This window comes from Pipra filicauda, unplaced genomic scaffold (genome assembly GCF_003945595.2).
Source record: "Pipra filicauda isolate LSUMZ 115617 unplaced genomic scaffold, ASM394559v2 scaffold185_size1782982_pilon, whole genome shotgun sequence".
Lineage (NCBI taxonomy): Eukaryota > Metazoa > Chordata > Aves > Passeriformes > Pipridae > Pipra > Pipra filicauda.
The window spans coordinates 266,602-291,383 of NW_024104293.1; the positions used below are offsets into that span (position 1 = coordinate 266,602).

At 39.7% G+C, this 24,782-nt stretch overlaps 1 protein-coding gene across 7 annotated transcripts in view; it reads right to left on the reverse strand.

Moving 5' to 3' along the window:
- The window catches only part of RABGAP1L (RAB GTPase activating protein 1 like), a 245,133-nt gene that overhangs the window by 203,954 nt on the left and 16,397 nt on the right, over positions 1–24,782 (reverse strand). For 5 of the 7 annotated variants that reach the window (XM_039380095.1, XM_039380097.1, XM_039380094.1 and 2 more), the window contains 6 exons: positions 6,926–7,093; positions 5,502–5,691; positions 3,989–4,199; positions 2,697–2,871; positions 1,803–1,963; positions 1,227–1,337 (listed from right to left, as the gene is read on the reverse strand). In XM_039380095.1, the coding sequence (XP_039236029.1) occupies positions 1,227–1,337; positions 1,803–1,963; positions 2,697–2,871; positions 3,989–4,199; positions 5,502–5,691; positions 6,926–7,060 (983 nt within the window). In that variant the 5' untranslated portion in view covers positions 7,061–7,093. Of the gene's footprint in view, positions 1–1,226; positions 1,338–1,802; positions 1,964–2,696; positions 2,872–3,988; positions 4,200–5,501; positions 5,692–6,925; positions 7,094–16,030; positions 16,100–24,782 lie in introns of those variants that run through there. The other 2 variants (XM_039380096.1, XM_039380098.1) reach the window with 2 other exon arrangements.

A 24,782-nucleotide genomic window follows, 5' to 3' on the forward strand; every position in this document is an offset into this window, starting at 1 on the left:
TGTAGCTACATAACTCAGGATTAACTCTCCTGTATGACTGTTATCACACTGTATTTAAACACCACTGTATTGACAAAATAGTCAATCCTCCCATGTGTCAGAATGAAAGGCTATTTCAGTTTCAGAATAACTTCCTTAAAGCCCCTGAATCCCATAAACAACTGAGACCTGACATCCCATATTGTGGGGCTGAACCTATGCAGTGAACGAACATCATCCCTTTACCTGCTCTGATCTAGACAGAAACCTGGCCAACCTCAGGGCAAACAGGGCCCAAAGGCAGGAAGGGCCAAAGGAACTCCCCTGAGAGCGGCCTCCTGCACGGCCTTAAGCCAGCCCCAGCCCTGCCTCAATACCAGAAGGGGGCCAGTTCCTCTGAGCAGCAACAGCTTTGACCTTCTGAGGCCATGACAAAAGAGTCTTGAAATCTCTAGACCAGAGACCAAATTTCTTCAGCAGTATTTTTTTGCTAATTTTCACTTAAAAATATTTCTGAAGACACAAATTGCCTAAAAACTCACTGTCTGATGTAACCTGCATTCACCTTTTATACTGTTTTTGAATTTTAATACTGTGCAGCGTTAAGACAATCTAAAATTACTTACAAGCCTGTGTATGTCATGCCAATTAAATAACTTTTTCACAGTAAAGCTAGTGGTGATAAAAATAACATCCTAATTGAATATCCTAAACAACACCAAAATAAAAGCTAATTTCCAAGAAAGGTAGCTTTACTTCAGGGAGAAAAACAATCAAAAGATATTCAGAAATGCTTCACTAACTGAATGCTGAAGCCAAAAGTATTTAAATTAAAGATACTGAAAATAGGTGGGTTTTTTTAAAGCCAATGACTAGCAAAAGCACAGTTTTACACCACAGAAGAACCTTGATAAATTCTGCTTTAGATTCCTTGCCTAAAGTTTTCTTTTCATTTTTGAAGTAGGAGCCTGAAAGCAAGTCAAGAGATCAATCTATGTTTTGGGACAGCTGGGGGCAGGTTTTCTTGATTCTGATGTTACCTTGAATTTCCTTTTCACTAGAATGGAATTCTCCTGTTGTTACTCTTTTGATAAGATTGCCATCTGGTGGCATTAATTCTATTGTGCAATCATATTTGTGTTATTGCTGTATTTTTTTCTGTCACATACCTCATAAAGTCAGAGGAAAGTGCATTAAATACTGTTCTTTCAAAAATTTAACCTTCACCATTTTTACAAGACTCTTACCTTTCAATGGCCAGTTCTTTGTTTGAGAGTTGCTGAACTGTGATCACAACTTTCTTCTCAATTCCCTGTTTAAGCTTGAAATACAGTTTATCTCTATCCTTTGGCACAGGGCTAAAAGAATAGAAACATTCTTAAGTACAGGTATAGAACATGAACTGTTTAACACAGAAAAGAGCTCACATTTTCTAAATTTCCAATAAATTCGAAGTTTATTAGCTCTTTAAAAAAAATTAAAAAAGAGATCACTGTATTTACTCAAGAAAATTGTTTTGACTCAAGTTTTTAACACACTTCCTACCATCTCTTCCATTTACACAGGCACACCTTGAGCATCCCTACCTGAAATCATACATTGAAATTAACTTGAAGAAAAGTATCCTGGATTTTAATCTTTTTACAGAAAAAAACACAGAGAAGAAAATTGTAAAAGCAAAACAACAGCTTCCTTTTTATAACAAGTCTTCTCATGAAAGGATGTCAAATGAATTTTGCTGCAGCACAGTGGCCATGCATTCCAAAAGCAGCTGTGTGTTTTTTTCAAAGAGCTCTCTGCTTTTCCTTTTCCTTTCTGATTACCTAAAATTTCCTTTTCCATCATCTTCTTTGACTTCTAAGGAGACACTGAAAGTGTACACATCACTGTCTGGAGTGGGAAGAACAAAGTCCTTCACGTGGTCAGATGCCTGTTTGGATGAACGCTTGAATGCTGTGGAGAAACTGTATAAAATCCGACTGACCTGCAGAAAAGTCAAAGAATCAAGAGTTTAACCCAAAATAAGAGTATTTTTCCTGGGGTATTGTGATGTGGTTTTGGAGGTCACAGAAACACTGTTACGTCTCTTATGCTGAACACAAACATGCCTCATGTAACACAAAACACTCAGCATCGGGTGTTTAATAACTAAGCCAATTCAGTAACATCCCCCATTTCCATTCCTGTCACATTCCCTGCTCACGTCATGCTCAGTGAGTTAATATAAATTACAAGATCAGGAATGCAGCTCATTAGAGGACCTGGATACTGTACTTTTCAGGTTGTGTAACAACACAACATACAGCTTGCTCTGGCAGATGTCAAAAACCAAGATTTCTTCTTTTTCAACCTTTATTCTTCTACCCTAAAAAGTCCTTTTCTCCTAAACTGTCACATAGTTCTTCCTAAAATATGTGTGGAATGGTACTGTAAGATGGTTCTTTGTAATTCAAAAGGTCTACATTGCAACTTTAGTTTGAAACATACCCAAATGAGGCCTGAAAAACAGAGTATTTGTCTTAACCTTAAGATTTCTAAATCTTCCCATTAACGGTGCACTTTGGAGTTGTATTGAAATACTAAAAGAAATAAATTATATTAATATTCATGTATGACTGCTAACATATTTTTCAAGGTACTATATACCATTTCCACATCTGAACAACCTCTTAAATGACGTTTGGTAAAAGGGGTAAGAGCAGTATTTTAATACTTACGGCCTCTTTAATCTCACAGGAGAAAACATGGATCTGGAACTCTTCTGTTCCACAGCTGCTTTCCGTAAATGCAAAGCAGTCGCTCTCTGCAGTCCCGCTCTGCCCACGCACACAGAACAACACCTTGTAGATGGGGAACGAGGCAATCTCCACGTTGCTGCACTGATCTATTATTCTGGCACAGAAAGGAGAAGGGAAGATCAAAGGAACAAGTCAGTACGACAGGCAGGCCTCACTAAAAGGCTTTTCTGCAATCAGATAAACAAGGATCTAAACTTTAATTACTGCTGGTAATTGGTGTCTGGAAAACCCATCTCACACTGGGTTGAGATGTGGGAGGGGGGTTAGGACTCAAGAACTGGATTTTAGGGCTCTCAAACCATGACAACACCCAACATCTTGTGTCTGGGTGACAGTTGCCATCATAAGAGCCTGGAGTGTAATTCCCTAATTCAAATGAAATATTGTGTACCATTGAAGGAAATATTAAATTGCATTTAAAGAGTAAAGTGGAAGAAAATAATACAGGTGCTTGAAGGTCCTTCTGTCTTCCTCCAGAAGATGGTAGTCAAATAAGCTCAGGCAAGGAAGGAAATCTAAACATATCCTTCAGGTGCCTTGGTATCTGAGCTTAAAAATAAAACCTTGGATATTGAGATGCTCCCCACTTCTGGATTCAAGACTGCTACAGGTGCATTTGTAGTGCATCCTGATTAAGAACCCTTGACTCTCTCATCACTAATTAAAAGACCCTTATCACGTGAGAAAAGTAAATGTTTTCTAGTTTCTAGAGACTGTCAGCACCTACATCGTGAGGCACATGCAGGTCTGAGCTGGCTTGGGCACAGCAGTGGCTGCAAACACAGATCAGCACCTCAACTCCACCACATTTGTGGGAGGGTCTAAAACTAACACTTCTGGAGCAAAGCCAAGGCCAGTAGGACTCCTGTTTTCTCAACACATATACCTTGGAGGGCATTACAGACCAGGGAGGTTGGAAGTATTATCAGCTCTCCCTTTCCAGTATCTCTCTTATTATCACATTTGAACAGAGATGCTGTAGAAGGAGGTGCTTTTGCTCACACTGTATGGCAACTGTACTACCAGTCATGCACTGCAGGGGAAATCTGAGCTCATGTTTTGTTGCTTCAAAGGAATTTCTCAAAATTAACTGTCTTCAGCACAACTTCAGGCACAAATCCAGCAATTCTGCTTCCCTGTGCGAGCAGCCAAGTCAGAAACCACCTCTTATGTGTCTGCTCAAGTAACAAACAAAACGCTTGGTGTGTTACCTTACAGAGCCTTCTGGAATGTTGGGAACATAGAGAGTTACAGGTAGAGGGGCTTGACTGGAGGACTTCATGTTTGCCATGGTATGGAGAGCTTCGGGTTCATTGCGAGGGGCTGACACCTTTGTGCAGCCCAAGTACGTGAGTTTGTTAAACAACACGCTGTCCTCTTCCAGGGGCTCACTGGGAGAGCACGGCCTTGGGGCAGAGACTTCTGGAAATGAAGAAACCACTTCTTTAACCATTTGCTTTTACTTTTACACAGTTTTTTTCTGAATGAATTCCGTAGCAAAGTCTCCTACGTTTTCTAGGGATGGATACAAGAGTCGATAGCCCAGCTCCAATAGTAAGAAATCCACCTGGCAGATTAATATTAACGTGAAGTCTGTTCTAATCTACTGCACGTTGCCAAGTGTGGCACGGGGACAAATTGCCTCTTGATTCCCTTCAGCAAGCACTAGAACACAGCACAGACATTCCAAACCTTTTTAAGTAATCTGCCCTGTTATTTCTATTTTATACTAGAGATGATATTGCCAAAACGCTTAAATCATAAAGGCTGCAAAACTGAATTATTCCTGTTGGGGTTGGAGTGGGGCAAGGGGAAGGTATCTGCAAGTATTTCTTTGTTCTTGCTAAAGGTTGTGTTCTGTTTGAAGCATGTCAAGCAGGGAGCCAGTAAGGTAAGTTTCTCAAAAATACAGCACACGTGTAATTAAGAGATGGGTGTTTCCATTTCACATAAACTGTCTATCTTATTCTACCACAAAACCTTCTTTCTTTTATTTACCAAGAGGTGCTGTGGGAATTATCTAACAGAATATCACAGAAGTGTTCTGCATGCTGCTGAGGTAAAAAGAATTCTAATTCAAGGCATAAGGAGATGGTCAGAGCCTTGTATTCCTAATATATGTAATGGAATATATATGTTTTATATTGTACCTTTATATATATACATATATATACACACACACACATCAATATATTTTACATAAAATATACACAATATAGTTTACCTAAAAAGCTTTAACTCCTTCCCTTTTCACCAAAACTTCAAACACCAGAAAAGTACCACAATAATTCCTATATCAAATCCAAATCTGGCCTTACTGCTACCTGGCTACAGGAGCAGAGCTGAACAGTCTCAGGTTACTCAGGGTGTATTTCATTCGCAGGCAGCACTGCCAGTGAACACTGCCCTGAAAATTCTGGTTCCCCAGCAGCAGCAGCTCCACCTCAACTATCACTGTCATCCATTCAGCAAATCATATGACCCTTAGTTCCAATTCATCCAGGGCTGGACACAAAATGAAAATTATCAACCAGAGCAGCACAGGGCATCAATCTGATGATAATCTATTCCTATCTATAATCCTCAACTAATAAGAAGAGGAAGTCCCAATAGAATTTTGGAATGAAGCTCCAGAAAGCTTTATATTCGTTTTAAGATTAACTTGAAAGTGCACAAAGAAAACCTTGCCTTGTGTGACTAAAGGGGGAAGCACCCAGGCAATACCTGTTGTAGAAGGGTCCAAAACAAGGTGCAGAGATGGTGGGTTTGCCTGCCCTGCTGGGCCGTCTGCAGCAGTCTGGCCACTGCCATCACTGCAACCTTCCTGGAGAGCATAGACATTTTGGTTCTTCTCAGAATCCCTCAGAATCTCTTCCATTGCCTTCTCCAACTGATCATCTCCATTGGAAAATACCTGCAAGCACAAGGAAATTTTTAAAGGTATTTGTAGTTTTATTTTCACTGTTATTTTTCAAACATACAGTCTTGCTCATGGCAAAAGTTAAGAAACTTTGCTGAATGAGACAACGCGCTAAGAATCAACGATATTAAGTCAAATACAATCCAGTGTCACATCCCATTACATATAATGCTCATGTTCTCACTGCTAATCCAACAACCATCCATCAGACAACTACAGACCTCTCTTAGAATAACTGCTTTGTGTACTCAAATCCTCTGTTCAGAGCAAAGGCCAGACTTTGCTATAGATTAAAGAAAATTTTACTTTCTTAGTAACATCCAGTGCATTTCAGTTGTTTCTGCAACTGTCCCCCACCACAGGAGGGGTGCAAGTCTAAGGAAAGGGCAAAACAATGTCAAGACATCTCCCTAGGAAAAAAAAAAATGCATCCTTTCACAAGAACCAGCTTTTCAGACAAAGGAAAACGATGGTCAAGGCTGCATCATGAATTCTGCCTCCAGGTTACCTGCCCCTTTCCAGACTAAAGAAGCAGCCAGTGTTCAATACAGACAGAAATCATGGCTGTAAATAACTCCCAAACAGTTCTGGCTGTGACAAACCAAGTCATTACTGTCATTTCAAGGGGAATAAATTTCTGTTGTTCCAAGCAGACCAAACCCAGTAAATCAGCTACTCCAACTCAAGTGGGGAAATGTACAATTAACCAATCAGTTGCCATCCAAGTGCTAAAATATTCTGCTGTTTAGAGGTTTAGAGGTTTTAAAAAAGGTCTTAGTCATGCCTAAAGTAGCACTAAGCAGGAAAACTAAATTAAAAACTAAAACCCAAGACCCTCTGTGGTCTAGTCCTATGAAGTCTAATTTTATGCTTTTGAGATAACAGCATTCAGAGTCTCTGATCCCTAAATAAAGAATATTTCTCAAGCTTTAAGGTAAACCTCATTCTTTGAAAAGAACTTTTTAGTCCTTTACTAATATACAAATCCACAGAATACACACACAAGAAGAAGTTATTAAAAGAAAACCTCAACTGCCACTTTTGGACAGATTTGCTTAATCCGAGCTGTTAATGTCATTGGGAATGAGCAAGGACAAAAATCACAGTCTCAGAGTCTCCTCAAGCACACACAAGTATCTTTAATTAAATATTCAAAAGAAGTTGCAATCTTTTGATCAATACAAATCTTGCTACATATTTTAAAAAAAATAAAAAAATCATAGCAAACCTTTAGCTGAGGTTTTTCATCTTTTCCAGAGGTGTCCTCAGGTTGCTGATGAACCAAGACAAATTCTTCATTAATTAATGGGGATACAGTTTCAGGAATCCTACTGGCTTTGCTAAATGATGTTTTGACTTCCATCTCAGGTCAGTATTCTCCTCCTGCCACCAGAAGCTAATAAAGAAGGAAAAATGTTCAGTAATGAGTTTTGAAGCTGCACACCATAGGTTAATAGATGTAACATGAAGTTATATTACTGTATTTACTATATTCCCCGAACTGTGATTTCATGGTATAAGGAACCTGATGATTTTTATGGCAGTGCTTAAAAATCCTATGATTTAACAACAATGGCTGTTATCTCAGTGTATCAATAACAAAGGAGGAAGTTCACCTCAGAGCTTTCACTTCCAGAGTCTGCTCCCTCTGCCTCCCCAGTTCTTGCCCTTGGTTCTCCCTCATACAGGGTATGTTCCTTACTCAGAGTACCACAGATCATGTGAACATACAGATTCCCAAAATCTGCACACCGAAGTGTATGCTCTCCACATAAAAACACATTTAGCAATTGATTATGTCAGGGGCTTTTACTGTCCTTTAGGTCTCCAGATGATGAAGTCAAAAGTGACACCACCCCACAATCACCTCCTTCTCAGCAAATTTCCCTGAAACCACGTGCAACAGTTAAAATTAACCACACCACTTAAAAAAAAGAATAAACACAAACCACAACAAAACTGTAAGTATTATGGAAACCAAGAACAAGTTTTCCCTTGTCTACACAACAAAAAATAAATGTAGAAACAAAGGAAAAGAGCAAAATAATGGTCAGCCTCAAAATTACATGTTCATAGAAAAACACAGAACTGAAACCATTCTGAGCACTCCAGCATGGGGACAGCTCCTGTAGGTATCCACCAAATAAAGGCAGTATCACCTACGCTAACTCAGAATGTCTTTCCTGATTCCTTAGGTTGAGCCTCACCCTGCCCTTCCCAGCAGCACCACAAAGCAGAACTGTGCCACCTTTGCTCCTCTTATGGTTCCAAACCACCCAGTGATGAAGGACAGGATGGTAATTTAGGTCCAGCTATAGGGAACCACAAAAACAGAATGTAAAAAAAAAAGCCGTGCATGTTCCCCCCAGTCTGAGCAGGTGTTACTCATGTAAACCATAAGAGAAAGTTTAGCAATTTCAAACCACAAGACAGGTGTGACAACCACACAACTTTCAATACCATAATATTTTCTATCATTTTTGAAACTGCAGTTCTGAGTGAGGGAATTACACGTGGAAATCCCGGAATAACTGAAGAACTCAAGTCCTTCAGATAACTGCCTTGTATGGCAGAAGAACTCACTAGAAGAGTCACCTTAAAAGAAAGCCACTAAACAACAGCTACAATATTCAGAGAGTGGTTACAAATTTGGATCAGCAGGTTAGCACAGCCTGATGTCTTTCATATCTCCAGACTAAGCATGAACTCACAAGCAGGAATATTTTCCTGACAGATGACATAATCTGAGCTCCACCCAAACCTGGGTACTGGATTCACCACTGGAGTGAATCTTTTTAAAGCATCTTCACCTCAAAGATCTTCCTGGCACAAGAAAGACAAAGTTTTAATGCACAAGATTTTAAGTATGTTATAAACAGTTTATTAATTCCATGTTACTTTTTAACAAATGTTGTGAAAACATTGCTGAAGAGCTTGTTTGCAATAAACAAGTCAGCTCAAAATAACAATATAAGCCGGTTCTACTATATTAATTATCAAAGCCAAATGCAGGCTGCAGACATGAGTGTATCACCAGTTCTTCTTTCTGCAATGAAGTAAGAACCACCAGGCACACTATGAACTATGAAATGTCTTCTGTAGCAGCAGTTCAATAACAAAACTGGGGAAAATGTACCATTTGCAAAGCCAAAGGAAATTATGACAATGCAACTAGAGAAACACACTGAGAGACACAATATTTGTTCTTGTCCTATGCGGGTAAAGGCAGTGTAAGAGAATTCTTACCTCTCAAATTCTAATCTGAAAGACAAAGGAAATATTATAAACCTTACATGACTACAAGCTCCTCATTCAGATCAGATCCTTAAAAAGCATACCAGACACATTCCTGCAATTACTGCTGAGTTACAAGGCCTTTAATTTCTTGAAGAGTGTACTCCAAGCCTGCCTTTCCAACCAGCTTAAACCAACAGAGTGCAGACACAAACCTTTTTCCATACAGCTGAATAAATTAGCACCTCAAAACTCTGAATTTCAGCCTATCACTGTGGACTACTCCCACCTGCCACCAAGTGTTACTCTCTGAATGCCCTGTCTCCCACTGCAGTACAAAGCCACTTTAGTTTCAGTTTAGCAGTAGAACACGAACACAAACCGGTCAGGCATTCAGGAAAAGCTTTATACACCATATTTTATGATCAGTCTTCAAACAAAAGTAAATTTGAATGCCAGAGACAAATTAGAGTACCAAAAATCGTGAACGAGTCATTTTTTCAAATTAAACAACTTCAACTCTGATGTGAACTTTACTCAGTTGTATAACTGTGAGTCTCATGAAGACTATTGAGATTCACACCACCTTAAGTAGTAAGCTATTTAAAGAGAAACATTTTCTATATTTTCATTATAAGGCCACATGATCTAACACTGCAGTAAACACTTCTGAGGAAAAGCAGTAAAAAGAACAAAAACTTCTCTGAAATAATCATGCATTAAGGTTATTTGAGGAAGGGGGAGAGAAGAACATCTGAAGGGGGTTTCTTATTCGTTAGAAACAAGAAGAGAGACACACACACATATTCTGGACTTTCCAGTCACCTCCAGTCATTGGATGGTTTCTGTCATTCCCCTTTTGTCATTTGCTTTAGTCCTGTTGGATGACTTACTCCTTTTCTACTCATTCCTGAGTTATGTACTTCAACTCCCCTTTTCCTACAAATGTTAAGAACTAACAACAGTGTCAACTATTACACACATACAAAATCTAAGAACAGACTCCTACTACTAAACTCAAACATGTCTCATCTTTTTAATCATCCTTTCTGATGAAAACCTTAAAGCTAAGAACGTAAGAAATTATTTCCGATGCCATCAATCAGAACATACAGACAGCTGTACAATCAGGTCAGGTTTATTCCCTGAAGGCAGCAGCAGCCCATCCTGGTGCTGAAGGCTGGCTCAGAATCCTGAGGAAAGGGGTTTAGCCTTTGTTTTACCAGTTTCTGGGAGGGCAGCAACCAGCAGAGAGGGGCCGAGTATGGGACAGGAAAGGCAGCAGTGCACGTCAGCTATCTCGGCCCCAAGCCCAGTGCCACAGTTTAAGTTGTTAGTGCAGTTTAGTTCCAAATGAAAAATACAGCCTCTGTTCTGCCAGCACTGCTCAGGCTGAAACCTCAGAGCAGATGGTACCTTCCCAAACCACCAGAGCCAGGAGTCAGAGCTGCTTCTCCAGCAACGCCTTCAGAAAGACGACAACAAATTGTGCTGTGAAAGTTCTCTCCACAGTGGGAGACACTGGGAAGGAGGTGCTACTACTGCAAGGAATAATTGCTACAAAAGAAGGACCTTGAACAGTCCTGCTACTTCCTAGAGAGAAGAGAACTTTCCTCCATACTTTGGTGAACAACATCACACAAAAAAAATAAATCAGAAACCCAGCACTAAATACACAGGAGGAAATTCTTCTAAACTCAGTCAAGTAAACCCTATGATAAAAAGATAAAAATTTTTAAAAGTAACAGTTTCAAAAAAGGTTTTCTGACAGAAGGGTTTTTGAGATACAAAGAAACTAATCAGACATAGTTTTAAAAGAGGGGGGAGGGGGGGTGAATCTTGCTCCAAAAAAAATATCTTAAGCTGTAGGGATAATACAGTGACTGAAAAAAAGCAGGTACTTTTCTAGTGAGCTTTATTATGTAGTTTTGGTCAAGTCAGTCTGTCTGACATACATCAGTTCCAAGTGTTTTGCTTATACAAAGTCCTGAATAAAAGCCATACTACTTGGAACACTTGGAATATAGGTGTTTTGGGACCAGTGACCAGAACTTGCTACACCCATGTACGGTACTAAGCTTTAAAAGGCTCAAATCCAGCAGCTTCCTCACTTCATTCCAGAAGGGCATCCCAGGTTCACTGCAGCTCCATTTACAGCGTAGCCTAAGTGGCTGAAGAGTAGGAGGAGGTGAAGAACAATGATCCTGGAAGATCCAGGTGGATTCAGCACTGCATCAGAGTAAGGGACACGAGACAGAAATGCTCCTGATTCCTTCCCTCCATAACCCTTCCATGTATTTCACATTGAATCCAGACTGGCAAAAACACATCCCATAGAGAATACAAGTAGGTAGGGATGGATGCCCAAGGCACTGCTGGCAACACATTCCCAGGAAAACGAATCAAAGGTCGAGTCACCGGCTTTCCAGAAGGAAAACGCTTTTCATACCTGCTCAGATTCAAAAACTCTCTCATCAAACTGGTCGCCAAAAGTAAATATCAATTCTTAGACGAATCAGTCTTCTGAAGCAGCTACCAGACACTTTTGTGTTTACTCCGAGTTTCTGTTCAATAAATATTCCAAAGTTACTGCTCAGGTTTACTGTTGGTTTGGGGTGGGAAGATATCGATTTTGTTTCAGCATTATAACCACCCAAAAAAAATACAAACTGCAGAGCTATGAAAAGACAACAGACAAGGAAGATAAATGTTTATCTATTTTCAGTAAGTAACAAGAAACATGTTTGGAAAAGAAGCTTCTTGCCTGCTTGAAAGAAGGCAATCAAGAACAGGCTAATTCATACTTTCTTTTATCAAACAAAATCAGGTCCTGTATTACACAGGCTTTCAAAGTCGTGCAGTTTGATTGCTAATCTCAAACCACAGAAAAAACACTGGGAAATAAGTTCTACCTATTTTCAGAACTCAGGTTCCTCAAGAGAATCTGTGGGACCTTTCTGAGGAGGAAGGTCCAATAGTTATGCAGAAATTCATCTTCTCATAAGAGAAGTCTGAAGGAGAAATACATGTCAAAGAGCATAGTTTATTCCCATTTTTGAGCTCCAGGATCCAGGGCATGACAGCAAAATGAGCACTGAACTAACGGATGCTGCAGTCCCAGACACCCAGTGACTCAGAGCTGGAGATCACTGCAGTGATGTGGTGACAACAGGACCTCAGGCACAGGAAGCCGGACAGACACCCACAGCTCCACACATGCCAACTCCCAGAACTCAGGGCTCAGCCACAGCATCCTCCTTCAAATGTGTCAAACCTGGGCATTCCCCTGGCCCCACCCCAGCAGCTCATGTCTTTAACGAGTGACACCATCCCCGCAAAGCCAGGCGTGCTGCAAACACACACAGCTTTACCTTTGCCAGGCTTCTTCACTGACAGACTAAACACCCTCAGCAAATTCCATAGTACACTGGACGTTGAGGCCCCAAAACCTTCTTCTCTAGTGGACACATACACAGAAGAAAACCCTGGGTGTCATCAAATCAGTTTGTTTAAATCCCCCTGACAACAACAGCAATTTTATCTCTAATCTCAACTTCTCTTTGTGTAATCTTTATATAACCAACTGTCTCTATGCTCATGCTAACTAGTTTTATTACCCATAAGTTGTTTCCCCCAGTGTCTTAACTCTGGCAGTGTCAGACTACGTAAAGGAAAAAAAACAAACAACACTTTATTTGGTTTACCGATACTATTTCCCAGGATTAAAATCAACTTAATACCGAGCCATATCACTATATTTTAAAATACATACACATATATGTATATAAAAATCCTTATTTCCAGGAAAGCATTGTTAAGAACAAAAGTCTTTCTGAAACTAAAAAAAACAAACAACCACACACAAAAAACCCCAACACACAAAAATAAAGCAAAAAAACCAACTAGAAAGCAACCATTAACTTATTTTGGCAACCCTGTCTCCTCTGAGAAAGCAAACCTCCACTATGTAGGCAACAGCAAATAATTAGTTCTCTCATGAATGGCAAACTGTTTGGAATTGTTGTACTGGGTGCCTGGATACAGAGGTTTTTCCAGACTCTTTTTACACATCAATCTCATAGCCAAGGAATAACAATATAAGGAAAACAGAACCAAAAGAGAACTACCCAAACAAGAAAATGTCTGTTTCTCCTCCCAAAACATACTGTATCTGCATCTCCTCAAATAAATGATAAGCAGCAGTTGTCAAACACATCTCAGGGTGAATAATGAGACATTTACTGTAAAGGAGAAAACCAGCTTTCCTGACTTGAATCTCTGGGTTACACACAAGCCACTGAAGCACTTAAAAATTACACACTCATAGCTCGGAGTTGCTTGAAGGAAAAAATACTGCTTTTATTTATCTTAAACTTAGGATCACCAAGGTGAAGAACCCCTCCAGAGCAATGGTGGGCGTGTGCTTGGTACTGAACTGGAGCACACAACTCTACTTATTCCCTTCTAAAGAGTACAACTTTGAAATAAATGTAAATAAGAAAGCTTCTGCTACTCTAGAGATGTTACTTCATGTGTATCCTATTAATAAAAAATTACACTTTATACATCAAGTTCTAGCAAACAGGTTTACCCATTCAAGCAGTAGGTCATTCTGTCTCAAGGAAAAAGCAAACAATGCAAATAAAGCAACTCTAATACACCTTCACAGTTTCCCTGACATCAACTAAACAACAACACTTCAGTTTCTTGAGCTTGGAATTAGTTTTTGTCTTTGGAAAATATCACGTAGCAACTAGGAGTACCAATTTTTCATGGCTGGAGTTGGACAAACTTGAGTTGCTTATTTTTCTTCCACTGCTGCATGATGCTTGCAGGCAGCATTCAAACTGAAACCCATCACCAGCCAAGTCACTGAACTGCACAGCTACTCGCTCAAAAACATAATGACCTATTTCCAGAGGAAAAAAGCAGAAGCATAACACAATCCTTGCTTTAAGGAGATTATTTAATGGTTTATTCCCTCACTGTAAAAATAACAGTGTTGGTCTAACGCAGTCAATGTAACAACTTCTCTCCGTTAAATATATTAACTATTTCAAAGAGGTCTTTTCTCCACTAGCTATCATTTCCAGAAATAATTCCATGATGTAAGGCACAGGAGACCATATGGAGCAGCAGTGTGACACAAGGCAGCAGTGATCCTGGGTGCCAGTCCCTGTCCTTGCCACACAAGTGCCTCCCACAGTGTCACTTCCGAGGCCAGCAAAGCGCACTAGAAATCCTGATCCACTGCCCAGCACCGATCACCTTTGGAGCCAGGAAAATCCTTGTTCCTCAAAGTCAGGACTGGAAATTATGACAATTGTTACCTTGAGGTTTGCAGATTTGAGATCACAATGTTTTGTTCCTAAGCTCAGGAGGTACCTTTGTAACACCAACCACAGACAGTGTTCCCCAAAAGCTGCTCCCCTGCAGTGACTGTAGGATGCACCAGACAACAGTTCACGCTCCTTTCTCATTTCCTTTAGATATTTTTCTTAATCTTAAGTCTTTCATTCTAATAGTTGTCAAAGGCAATCATGAGTTGTAAATGAGTAACAACACCAGACTCTGGTTTTTCACAATTCAGTCAGATTTTCCAAAATTGCAAGGACTGTTGAGTTTTGATTTGACAGCCATCTAGACTTCTACTGCTGTTTTATCAAAACTGTCATTTCAACAGTGTCCCCAACACTTTGTAAGCAAGAAAAATATTTCTTTTTTAATATGAAACAAAGCCAAACTTCTTGGTAAAAAGAAAATACTCCTGCATATGTTAAAAACAAATACTTCCACATACATTTAAAATAAATACTTTCACATACATTTAAAACCCTAAGATTTTATACTGTCACTTGAACTTAAATATTTAGATATAAGAAAAGATGGAGTGAGAAATCACAGTTAAAGACCAAACAAGGTTCTGTCTGAACATTCAGATCCCCATTAAAAGGCTTCCAAATTATCTAAAATCTTCTAGAAACTGGTATGAGCTGTGCATGTGAAAGCTTCTGGAAGACACACATCAAGGAATAATGTGGACCTTCCTTAAAAGGTTTTTAAGGATCCTTAAAATCTCTTTTCCTTAAAAGAGATTTATTATTTTTAAAAGACAGTGTGTTGAGATGATTCCTCTGTGTGATCAACTTCACTAATCCAATTATTCCAAATTCATTCTGTAATTCAAGGAAGAACTACGGCTTGGAAAGGTGGTATGAAAGAAATCAACTGACCCCTACAGAAAAACTTGCTCATTCAATTAATAAACAATTAAGAATATTTTATAATTCTAACTTAAATATTTGACCTAAAGGAAGTATCCCTCAAAGCTGCATGAGCAAGTGTCTGAAAAAGTTACACAAAGAAAGATGTTTGCATTGCATTACCTGCAGTTACCATCCAATTCACACCCAAGGATGTGTATAATCTCACACTTGATTTTTTAGGAAATGCTATGCATAGTGTTACCTTCCAAAAATATTTCACATCAGACCCTGAAAAGCTCAAGTACCTCTTAAGCTCAGTATTTCCTCCCCAGACTGCCTGAGAAGGTGAACAGGAAAGAGAACGTGTGAGCCCTTTTTCCAAGACACAGTTTCTTTTCCTTTCACCCCAGACATCCAAAATGATCAGAATTTATTTCTTCTCCTAAAGGATTAAAGAAAAAACTGGCTTTAAAAAAAAACAACAAACGCATGTAATCAAAAGACGGGTCTGATCTTTTGATCACTCTGTTTTACATCCTTGTTTCAAAAACTCCTTGAAGCTGCTACAAGCACATTTTAAGGTATTACAGAAAAGATCCGTAAAAAGCCACTTTCAATTAATGATTACGAGATAGGGTTACAAAAAATAAATTAATCTGGGGCTGCCAAAAAAAGTTTTTTTGGTTTGTTTTTGCAGCTTTTCTCTAGTAATCAAATTTGGTACATAGAATTGCTTTAAAGGACAAACTCTATGCTAAAAGCATCTCAACATAAAAACTTTTTAGATCCTTCTTAGGATGGGCTCAAAGAAAAAGCAGCTCAATTTTTTAATATTTTTTTAATAAATAAACTTAGTCTCTGGGCCAGATTACCATTATGTAGATCTTACGTACCTCATTTATTAAATTGAGTGAGTCTCGTGGATTATTTTTGGTGTAAGCCTCAAGTTAATCTAGAGCAGCCTATAAAAAAATCACAGAATAAGCTCTTGCTGCAGAAATACATCTCACATAATACAACACGGTTGCTTATATAATAACTGCAGAAATCTTGCAAAAAATACAGCAGAACTCCCATTCGTTTCCTTGATGCACTTTTCTTGTCTCAGATTAGCCAGGAATCATGAACAAGCATCTGTCTGCTGAGACAGACTATCTAGAGTAGCTTGAATTTTAAGTGTTATTTCTAGTTTGATAAATTCACCTGACTGCATAAAACAAGAAAACCTGAGAAGCCCAAAATCTGTGATTGCTATGCCTTTTTCTTTTTTTTTTATTAGTCACAGTCTCTCAAAGTGTCAGAGAGCTTCCCAAATACAGCCACACTGTACTATCAGTTTCAACTAAACGATGTGTGGTTTTCATTAAATGCAGATGCGAAAACTTACTGTCAATGTTTACATTCTGAATACTTCCCCCAAACATTTTTACTTCTGGAAACAAAGAGAGGAAGTTACAGGCAGCTAATCTAAAACAAAAAATTCACAGAAATGCAAAGCAATAGGAAAGGTCATGCTCTAAGAAGTGGTTATATAAGCCTTTCCTCACCACAGCCGTGTTTTTATCAGTGTTAAGTCATGAAGTCCTTAAACACAGCACAAGCTACCAGAAATGTCAAATACAGCTGAGAGATTGCAACTCCCAAAGGCAGAATGTCCCCATCAGCCTCAGGGCCAAAGTGGGCAATGCTGCCCCCCCAGGAACAAACTCATGGAATAAGCAAAGCCTTTTCAATACAGGAATCCAAGCCCAGCAGCAGCATCCCACCTCTCATCCAGGTGAGAGCCTGTGCAAAATCACCAGGAGGCTGTTCAGAAGCCCCAGGCAAACCCAGGATAGGAACTGCACATCTGGAATGGGATCATGGCACCTCACAGGGATTTTCTGGGAACTGCACAGAACAACACAAGCACTTCTTCCATACTCCCCAGTGAGACCCCAGGGGTTCACTTACTGCCAGAAAAAAGCAGGATCACAGAGGCCAGTGAGAGAAACTGGGAGGGATCACTTGATTTCTGTGGCTACTGTCAAAAGCTCAATACTAAACCACACTCCAGTCTGACTTTCTGATGTTTCAAAATGATGAAAGAAAAGGAGAATCAGAAAGGGGAAGCTAGAAAGGGTCAAAGGTAAATTAACACTACGATTATGGAGAACTTCCAAGTTCATGTTACTGTTTTGGAACTTGCCAAAGTATTTTCTTGGACATCTGGATCAACTCTTTCCATGCTTCCCTCACAGTTTTTATACATCCCTACAGCAATAAACAGTAATAATTAACATTCAAAACAATGTAAATATCAGTCAGTGACTTTCATTCCTTACTCCTGTTTCCTCAAAATCACTTAACTGTTATCTCCAAGAAGAATTCTAGCCAGTAGCTCTTTATTTCTTATAAATTTATAGTGCCAATACTAATTCTTAATAATTAGGATCAAGTATAACAGGGTTAAAAATACCTTTTTATGATACAAGTGTGAGCAAACACAAACTCTGCCTCCATGAACAGAGGGGATCAGCATCTCCAAGGCCCAGTCTTCACTACATTCGAGTTTTACTCCCAAAACAACTGGGGGCACACACAAACCTTCTCTTTCAACTCCATTGCTGTTTTGCAAACAAACAGTTCAATTGAAGAGAAAATGTTGGTACTTACAAGCCACAGATATTCAGTAGTATCTGGAAGAAGCAGGAGGTGAAGAAGTCCCTAAAAAAAGCTGCAACTCTTCCCACCTTTCTCTGCACAACAATGAACAGAACCCAGACCAAACCCAGCACTGGGCACGGCTGCTTCTGCAGCGCTGCCACCACCAGTTACTTGAGACTTCTCTTCAAAATAACGGGAAATAATGAAAGTATACTCCAGTGGAACAAAATTAAACAAAGGGTTCACAGAATGGGATAAAAAAAAAAAAATCCATTTTCTGCCACATGCATTTCAGATGGCTCAGTCTAAATCATACAGTCTTGGTTTTTCAGTAACATCTAATTTAAAAAAAACAAGTTCCTATGGAAAAAAATATCAGCTTGCGGCATACAAACTCTTAATAAAGGGAAACACATCAATATCTTATTTAAATACAAAGGAAAACCCTCCGGTTTTAGCCAGCCATTGAATTTGTCCACCTACGTCTAAATTAAAATTCTGTACCTTGTATTTTGTATCTAAACACACACACAGACAATGCATTAGATTAAGAATATTTGCATTTTATTTTCACACTGAGTTGACTGCAAAGGCCTGAAAAGGCAGAGCACAGCCTTCATCATAAGTAAAAATTTGGGGGGAAGAATAAAGAGTTAGAAAAAAGAGAGAAAAATAACACCTTTTTTTATTGTAACATATTTGTTAAAATACAAATATGTATACACAATACACAAATATGTGTATTGGAACAGATCTGTGGATCTCAGCAAAATCATTTTGTCTAATTTCAGAAAAAAACCACAACAATATTTTGCATACACAGTAGAAGCATGCATTAAAACCATCTTAATTATTATGCTGAAACAGCAGATAACAAGACTCTAGATCTCTGCAAAATGCAGTAATCAAGTCAAAATATCTAAATTGAACTACTTTGAACTGTTTTCCACTGGAGGAACTTCAGAAAGTGGAGATGGCTACAGAATTTATAACCAAAACATCCAAAACCACCTGAAGATAGGACACTTACCCCACTGTGAGGCCCTAACACCACGGGTGTCATCACACTGAATCCAAAACCAGGGTGTTCAATGTAACCACTTTTAAAATAAACCCTGTGGGGAGCAGGGAAGGGGATGCATTTCTGGTTGAGACAGAAACCAATTTCCCTAAAGACTGGTAAAGATTATCAAAATTAACTAAACAATTAGTTCACGCTGAAAGTCAATCCTTCAGATGAGATTCTTGGACAGAGCCTCAACTCTCACTCTTTTTCCTTCCAAAAGGAAAGATGAAGTCATATTCATGGACAGCTGCTACACAACAGCATTTGCAATTTGCTTTTTACCAAAAAAAATATGGTTGTGTGACTTAAGGTACAGACAACAGATAGGACCTAATGAGAAAGGTCGGCTATACCTGAACTGAAAGCACAGCTGTTTAACTGACCTCAGCATCCTGAAAGCCCAGAGGTTTAAGAATCACTTATAACTGACAAGAAGTGTCAAGAGTATTCCCTAACTACTAAGGAATTGCCCTCTGGAAACTTATACCAGCACACCTTGTAATACAAAACTTGCCATATAGAGGTTTTGATGATGAAAGAACAAATAAATAAATAAATAAACAAATATACACACACACACAACGTAAGAGATATTCCAAGAGCTGTATTTATTTGCCGGCAAGAGAAGATCAGGGACTGATCATGAATGGTTACCCAAAACTGCTTCCTTTCATTAAAGGAATGACTACTCCACAAGTTTGACAGCAAGTGCTGAGAAAGGACTTTGTTGTCAGTCACATTCACGCTGGTTCCACTCCTCACCTGTGTCACTGATCTATATGATGCAAACTATTTCACTTCTAAGCCCAAGAGTAACTACACTCAGCCATTTAGCAAATGGCCTTCAAGATCCACTCTCAAATTCAGTCACTCACTGAAATCCTGTTCTGACAATTTACTGCTTCTTAAAAACACCTTTCACTTTTTCTGCCCTTTGACCTTTTGTTTCCTAGCTAGAAATCATCTGGGAGATACTATGAATTTGAGCAATTAAGCCAGGAAGTTGTCCCCCATCATTAGTAATGAGGTTCACTGTTTAAGAGTCTGCCATTAGCCCCATGGAAAATGAAAGTTCATATTTGAAAGGCAAATGTTCAGACTGATTTTACCATTAACTACTGTAGTTATGGAGCACTGTTTTGCATAAAAATGTAACTCCACTTCAATATCTTTCTGCTATATTAGAAACCAACTCAGAACTCCCAGCCATGCTAAAAAGCTTATATTTAGTCCAAACAGATACCAAAGCCCTGTTTGGAAAGGACAGCCACACCAGTGACTGTAATCAAAGCTTTACCTTGGTACCACTGTCACCAGAACACCACAAATCCCAATACAAACACTAGTTAGGGAACTGCAGGCAGCATCAAGCACATGCTGACAGTTTATACCAACCAAGAACTTTGTTCCAGATTCTTTACACAGAATGTAACTCAGGAACTCATTCCCTTATTTTTCTTCAATAAAAAAATGCTTCAATTTCCAAGATTTTGGTTTATTCCAATGATTTCTAAATTGGATTTATGCAACAACCAAAAAAATTAAATTAATCCCAACTGAAAGCACATAGGTACAGACCACATTAAGTATTTATCCACCCATCTTGCTGCTAAATATCAACACCTCCTTTTCAACTACGATGCACAAAAAGGGAAGGGCACAGAAGCTCCAAATTTCTACTTGGAGTTAATTATTTTAGTGATGAAAAAAAAAGGAAAAGAAAAGACGTGTGGTTTGTTTTTCTCATTGTTTTGTCTCCTTGGCACCAAAGCACAACTTGCACTCGACATCTCAGGCAGGACTCACCCCTTATCACAAGAGCCTGATGCTTGTGATAGCTAGGGGGAAGTGACATCTTTGATTTCCTGCTGAGTTAGAATCACTTATTAACCACAACTTCAACCAATTTTGAAGTTTTACACATTTACAGATATGAAACTTTTGGTCTCTGCTTCAGAAGCACCCAGGAGGCAGGTGCAGGAGAGGCTGCCCAAGAGGAACCCAGAGGCACGGGCTGTGTATGCAAGGATGGCATTAGGAAAAATCAACATCCATCTGGAGCTAAAACTGACACAACAGTGTAGTGGCAGCAGAAAGCCTAACGAAGAACCTCTCTCTGTTCAGTGGGACAGGGGATCTGGTGACAAAGCACATGGAAAAGGCTGACATACTCAGACCTTTTTTACCCCAGTTTTCATTGTAAGGTCCACTCACAAGCCCCCCAGGCCCCTGAGCCCAGCAGCAGATTTTGCTGGAGTAAAGAATTACCTCCAAGGGAGGAAGATGAGGCTTGGAAGCACTTCAGGAAATTCTACAGAAGCAGATGGGATGTACCTAAGAATCCTGAGGGAGCTGGCCAACGTCACTGAGATACCACACTCCCACTTTTTTAAAGGCCATGAGACTGGGAGAGGTTTCTTCTGACCGGAAAAAAGGCAAACATCACACCCAACTTCAAGAAGAGCAAGGAGGAGGATCCAGGCAACTACACATCAGCCAGCCTAACCTAAGTCCATGAGAGGATTATGGAGCAAATTCTCCTGGAAGCTATCCCTATCCAAGAAGGTGATGGGGAATAGCTGGCACAGATTTGCCAAGGGCAAACAGATGCCTGATGGACACAAGAGCTGCAAGGAGACAACTGGCTTAGCAGATGATGGAAGAGCACTGGATACAGGAGGTCACTAACAACAGTATCCCACAGTATCCCGACAGCCAAACTGGTGAGACAGGCACTGGGTAAGTGAGCAATAAGGTGTTTGGGAATTTGACTGGACTGCCAGGCTGAAGGAACAGGCATCAGCAGTGCCAGGTCCAGTACAAGCAGTTACAGTCACATCCCCTGAGCATCACCACTGAAACCACCAGGACCATCCCAGGTCTCCATTAATCACCTGGATGATGAGACAGGGTACATTCTCAGCAAGTTTCCAGTGACACCAAACCAGGGGAGTGGTCAGGGCTCCTATTCAGAGGGACTGGGACAGGCTGGAGAAAGGCACTGGTAAGACCTCGTGAAGTTCAACTAAGGCAAGTGCCGGGTCAGCAACAGAACAACCCCCTGTGACAAGACAGGCTGGACACGACCCAGATAAAACATGACTTCTGCAGAAAAGAACCTGGAGATCCCAGCAGGCAAAACTTTGAAAACAAGTCAGCAGCAAAGGCAGCTGAGCACAGCCTGGGCTGTTTGCAGGAGTGCAGGCAAGGCTCAGCCTGTGAGGCTGTGTTTGCAGTGCTGTGCCCAGTTTGGGCTCCCTGGTACAGCACTGACACGGACACTGCAGCACGCCCAGCTGGCCGAGCTGGGCAGGTGGCAAGAGCACATGGTGTACAGGGAGGGGCTGTGGGGCTGAGTTTGCTCAGTCTGGGCAAGAAAAGAGCTCTGAAGAATCCTTTTTGCTATCAGCTCTCTCATGGAAGGGCACAGAAGAGAGACCTGGACTCTTGGGATGGTACACCATGACACGACAAGAGACAACAGACACAAGCCAGAAAGTAAATTCCAACTAGTTTAAAGGAGGGAGGAAAAATCATTGTAACTGCTGTCAAATGTAAAAACAGATTGCCTAGAAAGGTGTTAAAGGCTGGACCAACCTTATCTACATTACTCTTGCTTTAGTAGGGATCTGGATGACTTCCAGAAGCCCCTTTCAACAGAAATTATTCTATTTCAAGAATTTATTTCATCTGCCTGTGACTCTATTTCACAAACTTTCCTTCAGCATTTTTGCATCAGGTTTATTACTTTTATTCACATATTTTAAAACTTCAGTTCTCCTGGACATACAGTAAGCCTACATCCAAGTTTGGTACACGGAAATGTAAATACCTCTTATCTACTTGCCCTCAGAACTTTTTCCCTTTGTACTGCTGTGCTTCCCCAACAACCAGGGAACATGTTTTCAGAATCAGGACAATTCTGCACTTCTAAGCTTACTTGATCTAAAAAACTCACACTTTTTTCAATATCCTGACTCAGGATACAGGGGTGTTTAGAGCAGGAAATCAGAGGGCTGTGCCCCATCTCACTTTGTGGCAAAAACTATGTTTTGCTCTGTCCAAAGACTTTGGTCCCTGCTACTATTTCCAAAGAGTAAGAAAAATTCCACCAAGCACACAATATAATAGAGGTTTTCCACAAGGGCCTCACTCATCTTTCAGAGTGATCTATTTAACTAAGCAGGTTTTGGAACCCAACTGATGTATTTATCTCCTGCTTACAAACAGTCACACCTAACAAACTACTTTTTCAGCTTCACAAAGTCCCCTCTGGGAACACTTCTGATATCAAAATTAAATAAACACCTTAAAAGCCACAGAGGTGTTTTTTAATAATCTATGCATTGGTTTTGTTTCTTTTTAAAGTTAGGAATACAAGAACAAGGTGAAATAAGTAGTTTTCAAGCTCTTTACAATAATGGCTCCTTTAACAGTTGTACCAGAATAAAAGGGTAAGACTGAGGCTGGAACAAACTGCCAAAGGTATGAATCTCAAAAACCACATCTTATCAAAATATGCTTGAAAACAACCTCCACTAAAAGGACACCTTCAGAGCTTCAGGAAGCTCTGTGTTAGTACTCGAAAGGTGCATTTTAATTGTCACTTAATAGATCAAGATTAAAATTCATGGGAAGAGGCTGAGAGCTATTACAGGAACGATTAGTGCAGCTGGTGGTCCAAAGAGAAAACAATCCTGCAGTGGTGCATTTCCATACATTTTTTCATCCTACTGGTTAAAAGTGCTGCCTTTTTTTTCTTTTAATAATACCAAGATCAAAAGTGCCAATAAAATATATCAGTCCACAGGGGGCACAAAATGGGTATAATCCAATGACAAATTCATCTAGACTGGAAATCAGAATGTGTGTAATTACTAAGGTCAGTCATGTCTGAAATAGCCTTCCAATTATAGCAGAGGTAATAGCAATATACAACTCATTACTTTTAAATTAGAGCTCAATAAATTTACAAAAACCCCTCAAAATGCCCAGATCACTCCTTGAAATTAATGACTCACAAAAAAGTTTAGAGACAAGAAAGGATAGGCAAAGGAGAGCAAAGAAAACCACAGCAACTTCTGTGGACTCTTGGGAGAAAAACAGAGATACAGTGGTAGCTCTTAAGTCCATTTAATTTTGATGAGAGTAAGTAAAAAATAACACTAAGGCTTCATAAAGTCAGTACTGGCAGAAAAAAAAAGAGCTCCTACCACCCTTATCATTGCTACCTTCACCACAAGCAGCTTAAGTCAATCAAAAACACAAGGTGGCTTATTTTAGCAGTAGTGTCTTCTGCTGTTAACTTACTGACCATAAAATGAGGACCCAGCTGGGGCAGGAAGTTGTTCTAACCAAAGAACACCTCAGAGAGGAAAAGAAAAAAAGAAATAAAAGTACTACTTTTTGACCAGATTAGTTCTCTTAACTCACCTCCTGGAAGTCCCTTTGATGACAGAAGAGAATGGGCAGCCACAACTCAGACTGTCTTCAAATGTTAGGGGGTACACCAGGAACACAGAAAGCCACGTACTAACATTAAATCTTAATAAGTGAATCACTTTTTAAAGGACCGAAAGCTGTTTTTAACCAAGCAATACATTTCACTGTAACCATCTTAAGGCAAACACTGCAGAGCACCCCCAATAACTCTCGAATTTAGCTTCAATTCTTAGAACACTGAGTCAATTTGTGCTTGCTGTAACTGTATTTACAGTCTTTTCAAGTTTAAACTGCAAACTAACCTCTTAATCATATCATACCATCTAACCCACAAACACAGTTGGCTACAATCCTACTTAAAACCTAGGCACAGGCATAACTTGCAGAACTAACCTTAAACCCCTAGTAAACCGTCATAAGATGAGCTCAGTCAGTCCCAGGACATTTAGGATTTTGGTCCATATCAGAGAGATTTAGTTAAATAAAGCCAC